This window comes from Sphaeramia orbicularis, chromosome 12 (genome assembly GCF_902148855.1).
Source record: "Sphaeramia orbicularis chromosome 12, fSphaOr1.1, whole genome shotgun sequence".
Lineage (NCBI taxonomy): Eukaryota > Metazoa > Chordata > Actinopteri > Kurtiformes > Apogonidae > Sphaeramia > Sphaeramia orbicularis.
The window spans coordinates 42,215,558-42,229,670 of record NC_043968.1 but is presented as its reverse complement, the minus strand read 5'-3'; the positions used below and the strand labels follow the sequence as shown (position 1 = coordinate 42,229,670).

Below are 14,113 nucleotides of genomic sequence, written 5' to 3'. Positions count from 1 at the left end.
AATCTTACTTTAGCTCTTTCAGTTGAGCTATAATGGCAGTTCAGGGAAGAGAAACTGGTATGAATTTACATACTACTTCATAAAGCCACAATTGCCTTTGTATCTACAGTGATTACTCAAAGTGCTCCCATTTCTCTAGGTCTGTTAAGCTTGCAGCCCTATGCATTTCTTGATGTATTATGATGGTGTCGGAGCTGTTGGTGACGTGCTTATGTTTGTGATGTGACTGACTACAGGGCTATCAAGAATGGGAAGGGGCTGCACAGCAAGAAGGAGGTTCCCATCCACAGAGTTGCTGATATCTCGGGGGTAAGTAATTCTGTATTTATGCGTGCACAGGTTAAGTGACACAAATGAGTGAAAGCTTTCCAATTGTAATGGGATAAGTAGCTCTCTGACATGTGCTGGTATAATTTAATATTTCTATCTAGACTCATTTTCACACTCAGCATAGTGTCAGGTGTTAAATGGCACAACCGCACACGGTACTTCTTAGAAGACAATCTATAATCCTCGACTTGCCCCCCCACCCCCCGGTCTCTTCAGCAGATTTCTTCATCTTAAAGAAACTAAGCAGCCTCTAAAAATAATCAGCGCCATTAATAAAACTATCAGTGGTACTTGGTCCTAGCTTGTTTACGTGTGCCTAGGGGCTTGATAGAAGCATCATTTAGCTAATGAAGCCTGATTGGGAGTGCTCACCAAATGAACATTAGCAGTGGGATCTCATAAAGTCTCTCAATACAGAATAAAGGGTGATTGGTATAGTTTTTTAAAGCATGATGTGGGAGCGTTTTAAAAATTCAATTCATATATATCTATTTTCACTTACCTCCAGACTCATATCCACTTATTTGCGTGAATATTTTTTCCATTCATTGTCATACCTTCCTGCAACGCATTGATTCCTTTAAGAAGCAATTTGTGGAATTTAAAGCAAACTATCAACTGACAGTGTTGCATTTTACTGGAAAGTTGCGGTTTTGGTGTCCATTTTATCCAATTACCTACATTTCAGAAAGCATCACCGCGTAGCCAACTTCACCACTCTACAAGAAATTTTGCAGGTTCGGAACCAAACTTAACACCTGTACTTACAATGACTAATAGGTCTTATTTATTTTATTTTATTGTAATTTCTTCCTTTTTTTCTGCCCAGTTTATTTAGTTCTGGTTGTAGTTATAATTACCATTATAATTATCACCATGGTTGTTATTGTTGGTATTGCTGATATTCTCTTGTGAGGGTCTTCGCCATTTTCTTCTTCCTTTTTCTCTTCTCTTCACTCTTTCCTTCTCTTCTCCCCCTTTCTTCTCCTTCCCCCTCTTCCTTCATGTCAGGTCCAAGCATTGAAATGTGGTTCAACTAAACTCAAAATAACCACGGCAGAATATCAAGGGGAGCCTCATATACTTAATGAAATTTCCCTTGGCAAAGCAAATTTGTTTTTATGATGCTGGACAAGACAAGTAAAAAAAAAAAAACAAAAACAATGACCGGTTTGTAGTGTAGGAGGACAAAGCCACAATTAGCTCAAGTGTTGCGTCTATTTCTTCTTTATTTTCTTCCTTTGACACTGCTTGTGGTTTCTTGCCTTCAGCCGTCTGCATTTACATTTGTGTTGACTGTTCCACCTCTGAATTACCTCTTCCACATTGATAGAGGTCAATATGCATCGCACACCATGTTATCCGCCGCATACCTCACCACTATATTTATTGTTACTCTACAGGAACGGCTCGGCCATAAAACAAAGTTATGCAACAGCTGTAAGATGTAGAATCATCTGAGTGCCTCTATGCATCTATGCCCCGCTCGACTAGCCATCTCTTATACATTTTGATGAGCCACTTTATGGTCTAGTGAACAACTCAAAATTGAACTTCAGAAACATTAGCGCCTCATCCTCTCTCTTACTTGAGGTCTTTTGTAGTATCTGTACTTGAGGGCTTTAGAGACTTATTTAGTTAAAATAATCAAGCTCTATTTTTTTAGATATGTCTTCTTTTTTTTTTTTTTTTTTTTTTTTTTTCAACTCTGTGGCCCACCAGAAAAGATGGTCATGTACACGCTCCTGATATGGCTGTTTAATGATTCATCACGTTGAATGTTAAGAGAGCTATGAAGCCAGGTTCCTAAAGCTCTTTAACACAAACAGGACAGATGGGCTAAAAACAGCTGGCAACGTCTATACGTAACTACTGTATGTCAGATGTAGTGCCACTTCACATTATCATCACTGTAGTCTCACCATGTGTTACTGTCTCAGCAAAATTAATCAGATAAATTCCCAGAACATTGAAAATATAATTGTGAAAAGGAATTATTATGCTGACTTTGCAGTACTGTGCAACTTCTACTTCGTTAAGGTCTTTAATGCACATCGTACTTTGAAAGCCCCACCTAAATTAGCTCTCTAAATTGGATGCATTCTGTGTACAACAATGACTTGGAAGTATTTGTAGGATGCTCAATAATTAATTTACTTTCATATCTATGGGGAAAAATAACAACAAACGCCACACCTGACCCATAAAAAAACAACTTATCCAAGATGTGGTGTTCTGTACAGTGTATCATATTGTGTCACTTCCGTGTGATGTGAACATCAGCACTGTGACCTTTTTAAACTCTCCCTTATTAGTGTCATCCAGTTGGTGCTTCTGGACAGTGTCATAAAATGCAGCTGCTGCAGCTCCTCCCTCCTTTTACCAGTTTTGTCAGTTTAAAACAGAATATGTACTGTGGATTTGCAGCACAGACCAGGAGTGTTGCCAGCCAGTGCCAGTAGGCGTGTGTGTGCACGCGCACGCACCAGTTGTTTGGCTAATGTAATGAGCATTCTAATAAAAGGCCTAAAATAGCATTGCTCCCCCCTTCCCCTCTACATCCTTCTCTCCTCCTTTTCTTTCCTATTTCTTTGTGATACACACCCACACACAGCTGCACACGTGCACAGGCACACCCCCACACACTCATGTATATACACACACGTCAGTACGTCAGCAGCCTTTTGCTGGGTGGTATAGGTTTGCTGAAAGGGATTATGTGAATTGAGTGGGAAGGAGTCACAAATAGACCAGAGATAGGTTTATAAATGTATAGTGTAGCTGATAAACCGAGATGGTGGGATGAGAGTGGATAAGGCACTTGACTCACCTCATGCCTCTATAGGTTGCATAATGATGTCCTCTCTCATGTCTATTCCTTTTTTCTGAACCAAGTTAGGCTGCACAGCCCACACACTGCAGGTGCTGTTTGTGTGATCGAGAGAGTGTTTGGTTCTGTTGTCTCCCACTCGAGGGGCTATTTTGGACTGCAGTGGGTGGAGTTCAGGTGGTGCAACTTATGGCTCAGGCACTTCTCTTTTACTCTGTGTCATATGATGGAGTCCCACGGGTAACTTGTTGTTTGATGCATATGTTTTCAGTCCATTTTTTCTGTGCCAGTCCCTATGTGTTATGCAGCCCTAATATTAGATGCCAAACAAAAATATCTGAAATATGTCATTCATCCTTTTTTGGATTTTGTTGGCTGAAGCCCCCACATCCACTCGCAGTAGAAAAAGGACATGGTTGTTAGCTCTGACTTTCCTTGCGTGAACTCTGTCCTTCCTTCCGAGTCTTTGCTCCTACTCTACAATACCGCACACACTGAACTGGTCCATGACTCACTGGTCTGTTGTGCCTACATGCTCATGTTTGGAGAAGGCACATGATATAATTATATATTTATATGTGTGTGTTTGTGTGTGTATATGTATATTTAATCATTTATGAATCTTCCAATACCAGTGCATCATCATCGCTGCTTGAATACACATGATTTAGCTCTGCTTGTAATTTTGGCCTGGGCATACCAGTAAGCCTGTGACTCACCCCTGCAGACGGAGAGATGAGGGCAAGAAGGAAGAGAATTATTTTTGATTGCACAAGGTTTCAGATGTGTCACTGAGAATCACTGCAGACTTGACCAAGATATGAAGAAGTCTGGAAAAAGCCCACAGATTATGGCTTCAATAAAACTAGTCTTCCCAGTCTATTTTGTTTACTATTTTTTTGGTAGTTTTTTGCTAGATGCTGTGTCCAGGGTAATTTTTCTCACACTTTTTTGTGACAGATATTTTTAGTGTTGATAGCATTAAAGCGAAATAACTCAGCAGTAATATACTAAAGGCAACGTTTTGTTTTTTTTTGTTTTTTTTTAATATAGTTTATAGTTTAATAGTTTAATATAGTCATGGGTCAGCTACCACAAGGATCATCTGTGCACAACCCTGCACTTAACTTACATTTGATTCTCAGCTGCTCAAAATGACAGTGAGTTGTCCTCAAAGAACCTCTTAAGGAGTTTTATGAAGTAAATATAAAATTGTCTGTTTCTTTCTCTTTGTCCATTAGGAGACACAGAAAGCCAAACAGTTCCTGCCCTTCCTGCAGCGAGCTGGCCGGTCAGAAGCAGTGGTGGAATACGTCTTCAGTGGCTCCCGCCTCAAGCTATACATGCCCAAAGAAACCTGTCTCATCACATTCCTCCTTGCCGGTGGGTAAAACCCTTTCTTTTCCTGATACTAAGGTCACTTCAGTCTGTATCATTTAACCAACTCACTCCTGTTTCTTGTCAGGTGTTTGTTGTTGTGATGTGAGGGGATGCTTTCAAAGTGTGTTGTATTGTAGCATGTACGTTGAGTAGATGCCACATTGTGTCTCCTGCCAGCTGAGTGAGCAGAGTTTAAGCCCCTGTCCACCTCTCACCACCCGTTCCTGACAGGGCAGGGTGCGTGTGCACTAACCACACCCCACACACTTTGAAAACACCGGGGTTGGCATGAAGCATATGTCTCCTTTGACCCTACCTCCTCCCCGTCTAGTCTGAAATAGACTCCTGTTCTGCCAGTTTCTGTTGAGTTTTAGTGACCATATTCACTTGAAACTGTACGTTGTGTAAGTAGATGACAATTCACTAGAACCGTCATGCTCTGTTGAACTTGAAACCCTGTTAAATTTTGTTAGATTTTTATAGTTGGTGAAACAGAGTACCTTGTAATTTGTCCTGACATTGTGCTATCCACCTCTACCTCAAAGTGTCTTATAAGGTTTTATCACAAATAATTATTAAAATCATCTTATATCTTATCCCTGTGGTAAGGTGCAGTGCAAAAAATGTAAAGTTGTTACCTTTTAGCATTCAGCAACCCACAGCAATCCATTTTACCTGAACGTGTGTTTTGCTTGTGTCTTATCTGTCCAGCAGTATGGTGACACACAGGGCAGATAAAGTGGCTTCTGTGCCAGTTTTTAGTGCATTAAGTTTAGGGCGTGCTGCAGATGGGATGAAATACAGGGACTGTTTGATAGCAGGTCCAGTCATTTATTTTAACTCCTCGACCACTTTGACAGTTTGTGCTAGTCATAAAAACACTAAAACTATATCTTTGGCAGCCAACAATGATTTGCACATCCACCTAGATTATGGGAATTGTGACTAACGCGTGATACTCTGTTATCTATATTGTAAAGGCCAAGTGGCCTCTGTGTGCGTGCATGTGTGTGTGTGTCCGGAGATTCACGCAAAATCCAGAAAGAGCTGACTGCTGCAGTTTGGGATACGTATGTATTTTCGGTCAAGGAACAGACTAGTGAAAACGGCAAATTGATAGGGCAAATATTTTAAGAGATATTAGTAATTTTTGAATACAATGGCCTTACAATCACGTTGCTATGACCAGAACGCTTTGACGGTGACTGCTAGACAAATGCGGTACAGCATGCACGAATATACAACAGCATAAAAACTACCACTTGTAGACCCCCACGGGTCAATGTGCTAGTTGTTACAATAAAAATCCATTTCAGTCAGTCATATGCTTACTATATGCTACCTCTCCATTTGTAAGAAGATAAATAACATATATTTTCCAACAGATTTCCAGCAGATTCAGTCTAATTACATGTGGCTGTGTTATCTATGGAGAATTTGAACTTTATCTCTGATTGCCCCAAATATGCACTCTTCTCCACAGTAATTATAATTTGTGATGCTGGCATCTATAAACATGTTTTAAAATGACCCTTATCAAGAATCAATGTGCATAGGACCCTAAGCTTTTTTTTGTCATCACCTGTTTGCATTTTATATATCATTGAACAAGAGTATTGGGTAGAAACACACCCATCCATATTTCATTGTGTTTGAACAGATGTTTAACTTATGTAAGATGGAATGCGCATATTCAATCTTGTTTTGTATTAATTTATTCAATCACAGCTTATTAGCAAATTGTAAGAAGCGCATTAGAGCTGATAGCCCCTGAGCAGATTTGACTGTGGTTGTCCCCTGAAGAAAACATTCATCTGCTGAAAATGAGTCCATGTGTATTGTCTTTAATGCACATGTTATACTGGATTTGCCCTGATTGATACAAATGATTTCTTCCTGTCTTTTGTGTATTTTTAACTGTTCTTGCTATAACAGTTATCTGCAGTACTAGAAGAGGACCCTTGTGCACTCCCATTTTTTAGAGATAGGTGTTAAAAGATAAACTTTTATGTGTGGAGGATGTGATCTCAGTTTTTTTATGCATGTATTTTGCTATGTGCATGGTTATCTTTTTGTGATAACTGCTGTTAAACCTTTAGACATACAGAATAAAGCCCTCGGCCACTATCATCTCCTTATTATCTCTATACCTCTAATCTCCAAGGACTCTGTCTCCCTTCACTTTTCTCTTCCCTGTCAATGTTATCTGTCCATGTTTTATTCACCTATCTGCACCATGCTCGGTGTTTGAAATGACACACACATGATGAATTGGCTGCCCCAGGGCTCTTGTATTTATCTGTGTATGAAATAACAGAAGGCCTTTGGACCTTTTAACTTTAAACTACCCGATATCTCTAACAGATTATGTTGCTCAGTATTTTAAAGTAAAGCAGGCCCATCATCTTGGTGGTAGTAGCAGCGGAAGCATTTGACTGCATTCAGACAAATATCGAACACATTCAAAGGATGCTTCTATTAACACAAGGCCAGCATTAGTCATCAGTTTCATTAACTATGTTTTCTTCATACAGTACATATTCATCATGGCCAATTTTTATTTCTTTAACAATGTCGTGGGAGGCCATTGAAGAACAAACTGTTTATAGTACTGCTGCAAATGATCCCAAGGCGGTAAATGATGTAATACAGCAAGTCAAAATTATAATAACAAAAGCAGGCAATGGAGAGGCATCTTTGAATCTGAACTGCCAGCTCGCTAGCCTCCAGCAGCATTTTTCCCTCCTCTTTTAGCAATACTGTTTGTCCTGATTTTACACCGATCCCCACTCATTGGAATGACTTGTTTCACCAGCAAGGTTTCTTAAAGCCACCATATCTTCCTTGTACACAGTCTCCTTTCACTTCCAGAGCTTTATGTAATGAATAAAGACAGGAGTTTTAGAAACAAAGATGAAGGCTAGCAACAGAAGCCCATGCTTCAAAGGGGGCCGGAGGTGTGTTTCATAAGTTGAAGGGAAGTTCCCCTTCCTTTACTCCCACATCACCTTCCTTTTCTTCTCTCACTTTCTGGCCTGCACAGTGTCATTTCTGTATGCAAGTTTGATAAAGGGTAAAAGAGTCATCCTGTTTTTGAAAGGGGAAGGAGGGGTAGCAGGCAGGAAAGGGAATTGAGCTTGTGGTGATGGGTGGGTGGGGTGGGGTGACAGTGATATGATGAAAGGAGGAGTAGGTGGAGTGAGAACTGTGAAGGCAGAGGACAGGGGAGGGATAAAGACAGAGGTGATGTGGTAAAGAGTAGGTAAAAAATACAATTGATGTGAAGTATGTGGGTATAAAGCCCTGTTGAAGCTCAGGGAAACCGTGCATTGAAAAGGCTGTAAAAGTTTACTAGCTTCAAGAGCATTCAGAGTTTCAGAGTTTCAGACGAAGGCCACAGCAGGTGAAGTGAACTTTCAAAGTTGCTCAGAAAGATATGTTGAGCAGCGGTCTGTCAAAAAGATGAAACACCCATCACTCGGACACAAAGATTTACAGTGTCAGCAAGAGGCATTAGCCATCACACAGTGTGTGGCTTCGTGCCATTTGTCTGATTTCTTAGTGCGTGTATGGCTGTGTTTGGGTGGATGTGTGTACACCTGTGTGCCGGTACTCCTCTGTGTGTGTGCGTGTGTGTGTGTGTGTGTGTGTACACACACCTGTGTGCCGGTACTCCTCTGTATGTGTGTGTGTGTGAGAGAGAGAGAGAGAAAGAAATGGAAGATGGAGGACAAGTGGAGCAGAAAAAATGTAGACTTGTTCCCTGAAAATATGTCGATGTCCCCCCCCCCAAAAAAAAAAGTTTTGCATCATACAAAGTCAGTCAGAGAAAGTCAGCAAATAATTATTGTCCTCTTCTCTCACCTCCACACATCAGTGTCCTCCTGCATCTCATTGAAATTCAGACATTTATTAGGGACTGGGGCCCAGGGAGGTTTGAGGAAGGAGATATATTTAAGGCCTGCAGATATAATTACTGTTAACTCAAATCTTAAATCTATAGCTTAGAAGGTCCATTGGCCTTTAGACAAATTGGTCAAATCCTGGCAATATGTGTACATCTTTCTCACAACTCATATTTACCTTTGACATATGAAATATTTGTATGCATAAAAAAATAATGAAATGGAAACCAGTTGTGTGCTTTGGTGCCTGGGGCCTGCAAAAGAGATATTTACTGTGCTTTGCTTACCTGTCACAGGATTCTGAAAGTCTGCACTTCACTATATTAGTTGTTAATTTAACCATTTATACACAGACAATTCTCCTATTTAGTTTTTTTTATTTTTTTATTTGTGCTTGTTGTGTTCCTGCCATAATACAAATTACAACAGTTTGTCTCAACTGTCAACAGCCTGACAAAAAGACAAAGATAATATGGAACAAAAGGACACCACCTACACTTCTTTGCTGTATACACCAGAAAGATAGGACTTAAAAAAGGATAATTAATAGGCACATTGGCATCAGAATTTAATGTATTTTTGTTTACATTACAGACAACACTAATCCACAGCATTCACATTTTACCAAATTTCTCCCTCTAGAACAAATTCTGCAAGACGAAGCTGAGTTATTATCATGCCTGATCAGTAGTGAAGAGAGGTCAACTCAATCATCCTTGCATTTGTTGGGTCATCTAAAAACACATTAATTTCCAAAAAAGAAAAAAAGAATTGAAAGAAGCCACTCACAAGAAATGAATACATGTAAATTAATCCAATTTGATTGGGTTTGTGAGATGAATTACTATGTGATTGACAATCACTGCTAGCAGAGACAAAGATGCATGATGTTTATATGTAATCTGTGGTAAGATGGAGACTGCAATTCTGTTTGGGCAGAAAGAAGATCAGGTCGCGTTTTGGGTTGGGGGTAATATGTATCTAAAGAAGAATACGTAATGTGTGTGTTTTAGGGTAACATGCAGTATTTCACCAGACCCATGGCTTGCAGATTGAAATATTACTTCTTTGCCACAGAGCCTCCCACTCTTTCTTGGAGCCACAGAATGCAGCATTTTGAGCATTTCTTCCCAAACCAAATATGATATTGGTGTGATGTGTTGTCAATTGACTTGTGTGGTTAATAGATCTATTATAGTTGTGTGTTTTGCTTGTCAGTAATGATGATTATACGTCCTGTTTGTCTCTGAGATCAGATAAGATGGATATCCTGTAGTCTGACCCAGATGTGTATCGCTGTGTGAGATGTGAGTTATGTACCGTGGTGCAGGTTAAAAGTGGCTAAACTAAGTAACTCTCTGGTTGGTTTAAATGTAGGGAAGAGGCTCCAGTTAGTGTGTCTGTGTACAGTTTGCAGAACTCTGAGTGCAGTCGCGATGGCCCTAAGTCATTTGAGGACAGCACGTCTATGCATATTTGGTTACAGATAAGAAGCTACAGCATGTCTTGGATTTGCTGTTTTTATTTAGTTTAATATAATATTTTATATATCTTCTGTTGGATTAGCACATTAGTGTGTGATTTATCACAACCCAGGATTAAACTGTAATCCCTTTGTTTTTTCCCTTTTTAGTATTTTGTTCAAGGGGAAGTCTTTTTGCCTCCTGGAGAGCTTGTGCTGGTTACTGATGTAGATTTGTAAAACCTTTTAGACTTGGTACTCTTTTTGGGATACAATTAAACCTGACTTCGTTATGTATTATACACCCAAGTCCTTTTTTTGTGGATTATTAGAGAAACACATTTCAAGCCTTTATCTGAGCTGTGACCAAGCCAAGCAGAAACTCCAATATCTCCCTCCCTGCAATTACTTTATGCTCCTGTTTTTGCTAACAGTGTGCAATATATTCCTCTCCCATCGCCTTTCCTCACATCTCATCTTTTTTTTCTGCCTTTATTCTGCATCCCTCAGTTCAGCTCCTCTTCATGCTGGCCCTGTTGTACCCACTGTGTCCCATGTGGAAGCCCTGTTCTGGTCCACTTCTATAAATACTTTCAGATGATCTTGGCCATCAGTGTCTCCTCCTCCCTCTCTACTCTTCATGAAGAGTAGAGGAGGGTTTTTTTTTTTTTGTTTTTTTTTGTTTTATTTTAACATCTTCTGAGTAAAGATACAGTAGATATTAGTAATACAGACAGACACTTTCTGTAATGGTTTACAGTTTAGGTAACTTTTGCTCTTATAACAAGTTGTTAGTGATTTGTTCAAGTCTTATACTATTTTGATGAACTCCTTTTTTTTACCATATATTATTTCTAGTATAAATAGAAACTAGATTAAAAAGGATTAAATATTTGAGCTATAGTGGAAACGGTAAGAGCAGCAGACCAGAAATGAACATGTGTTTAATGGATGTAATGCTCACTATTGTACACTGAGAATGTATAGCGTAAATCTTACAGGGGGTTGACTCAACAGTTTCTCCTAAATTGAATGCTCACTGTTGCTGTGGCCTCATTTGAACTTTATTGGATTGTTCTGCTCTTTTCTGTGATTCTAAATAAGAGCAGACATCCTCTGGTCCTGTTCTCACAAATAGTGCATGCATGAACAGTGGTTTCTGTAAAATAGGAATCTGAAAAGCAAGTCAAGCAAGTAGGTAGATCATTTAGAAGATCAGTTATTTTCAATTATCTGCTTAAATCAGGGTTGGGATCTTGACATATAATTACCATGTTTGTAAGTGAAAATCAGTCTTTATAAACCTGTGAAATAAATCTCTGTGGGTAAAGGTATTTAATTTGTGGAATATATCTAGAGAAAAGATTTGTGAAGTTGCACAAAGACACTGTGAAAACAAAAATGCTTTTGTGCTCTTTGAATTCAGGTGTCAGACAGGTCAAAATTCACATTCATCTTGAGAATACAATGCAGTTTTTTAACTCTGAGTGTCAAGTTTTAGATGCTGTTTTTTCACTCAGTGTTCACAAAAGAAGTTGTGTTTTTGTGTAACTTAAATTTTTCTTTTACAAACTTAAAACCTTATTCACCCCAATTTTAGCTCATTGCATACATATAACCTATAGTATATTTATAAAGAATATGTAATTGTGACAATGGTTTACTGAAGTAACATTTTTATTCAATATTACAATATAAAAAATTTAAATTCTTTCTGATGGCATGTAACTTTGGTGCAACAGTTCAGAAGAAGTAGATACATCACCTGTCCGATGCAAACCAGAGGAAACACTTATTGAAAACATGCAGAAGTGAAAAGTGTGTGACAAGATAATTTTACCATGTCAGTGTACTTTTATATACACATCTGTTGTTAGGCCTTCCTAAGGCACCACAAATCTCGACTATTTGTGAAGCCCATTAAAGTTAAAATGACTCCAAAAGCAGAGAGAGATCCAAGGAAAGATCTGCATAATGACGATCTTCCCCCCACCATAAGCTTACACTGCAAATGCAACACAAATACGATATATGTTTTTATTAAAGGTTTATTAAATTCAACATTCAAAGACATGCAGCTCTTCTTTTGTTTCCATTGCATAAAAACATGAAGGGGAGAAAGGACAAAAGCATTATATTTCTGTTGAAGCCGGGTATTCTTCTCCAGTAGTCTGTACAAGCTTTAGTGTGTCTGTGTGATGGCTTAATGAACATAAACTTTCTGTAATTGTAAGGGCAGGACACAGTTCCTCTAACTTACTTTACCTTGCATATGTCTCTTCTTTACTGTGTAAAACTCACTGAGAGACTCATTGTTCATATTCAGCAACACTGTTGCCACAAACCACTGGAAATGAGTTGTATAGAAATGCTTTATGCTCTCGGATTGACCTTTTGATGACCAATTATCCATTTAGCGCTGCAGCTACCCTTGCTGGCTAATCTGTAGAGAGCCACTGATGTGCCTTTGTGAAACGCTGTTGCTAAGCTGTTTGACCTCCAGCTGTTAAGAGGGATGAAAAGGGTTCTTGATGTAGAATCCGTTATTTAGACCACCACAGGTCAGGAAAATTGAACATCCAACCCCATTGGTGTTTTTATTATTTTTCATATCAACTTCAAGAGTATTTCTGCCATTTTTCTGTCTTTATCTCCTGAAACCTTTCTATTTATCGAACCAAATAACATTAAAAACATTTTAGGCCTCTTGCTGTTCTTTTGATAAGCTAGTGTGCCGACCTTTAACTCCTGCAATTGTGCTGTCCCTGGCTAGGTATTGAATGTCCACGCAGTTCCAGGAATATGCCTGGGGGGATGCAGGTGGCTGAGCCCTTCAGTGATGAGGCCATGCTGTTCACCAAAGAGCTGGTGCTGCAAAGAGAGGTAAGCAATATAGCAGGAGACATTCTGGCTCAGCTTTTATTATTTCATTCTGTTTCAGTGCCCATTTCCACATTAGTAAGTCTTCTGATATTTTAATATTTACAAACCCACATTTTTTTTCACACCTACACAGTCTATGTTTAATCTGCTTTACAGTACCGGCAAATGTTCTTTGTCCAGAAATGTTAGAACATCAGAACATCACTTACACTAGAAATAATCACTGCCAACCCTAGAAGCCGCTTTGTCTTCCCTGTCACATTGTTTTCCCTGTCCAAACCAGAAGAGAAGCAGAGAAATGTAGTTTATTTTTAATATTACTTTTAAAGCAGCATATGACTTTCATCACTATTTTTTTCTTCAAATTTGTAAAACCCCAGTGTTAGCCTAATTATCACTAATCTATTAGTCTTTCTGTGCTTATCCACCCAAATCACTTCCCTCATGGTGAACAACTTCGAAAATGACTCCATCACAAACAGTTCGTTTGTTTACATACCAAACCAAAACATCACTCTGGCCTTTTCGGAATTTTGTCACATTGTGTGAATGGGAATTCCATGCAGTCACAGCGTCCACTACCAGGTCAGAAGAAATGGAAGAAATCACTTGAAGTCAATTGTCATCTTATAATACAGGGTGTGTGATCATGGAACACAATATTTAGACATCAGTTTCATGGCATTTTCAGAATATGTCATTGTGTAGGCTTATCATACACACCTCGCAAGCATACAGGGTATGGACGGGCCCTCACCGCTCACTCGTTCCTTACAGTACGTGTATGATTCCTTCCATTTCTTCTGACCCGGTCGCAGACACAGTTTCATTGCTTATTGTCTTCATGTTTGTTGCTTCTGCAGCTGCGTGGAATTCCCATTCCCACAATGCATTTCGCAACAAAATTTCAGAAAAGGCCTGAGTGACCTATCGTTTCGGTATGTAAACAAACGGACTGCTTGTGATGGAGTCATCTTTGAAGTTGTTCACTGTGAGGGAAGTAATTTAGGCTACGTTCAGACTGCAGCCAAATGTGGCCCAAATCCGATTTTTTTTTTGCCGCTATTTGACCTGTATCTGACCTGTTAAAGACACTTTAAACAGCACAAATCCAATTTTTTTTTCAAATTCGATCCAGGCCACTTTCATAGGTGGTCCGAAATCCGATACATATTGGATATTTTGCAATGCGACGTCAGCCTGAACGGCCAGGTCGCATTTATTCGACCTTTACATCATTGAAATGCCAGTAAAGCCCAACTGCAACACGCTTGTGGACAGATATAGGTCGCCAGAGATGAGTGTCTTGTCATGAGTGTTACG

The 14,113-nt window shown here is 39.2% G+C and overlaps 1 protein-coding gene across 1 annotated transcript in view; it reads left to right on the top strand.

The window, feature by feature from the left end:
• snd1 (staphylococcal nuclease and tudor domain containing 1) overlaps positions 1-14,113 on the top strand; it is a 180,898-nt gene that overhangs the window by 45,431 nt on the left and 121,354 nt on the right. The window contains exons 14-16 of the mRNA XM_030150986.1: positions 237-309; positions 4,402-4,543; positions 12,681-12,790. Of these exons, the coding sequence (XP_030006846.1) occupies positions 237-309; positions 4,402-4,543; positions 12,681-12,790 (325 nt within the window). The remainder of the gene's footprint in view (positions 1-236; positions 310-4,401; positions 4,544-12,680; positions 12,791-14,113) is intronic.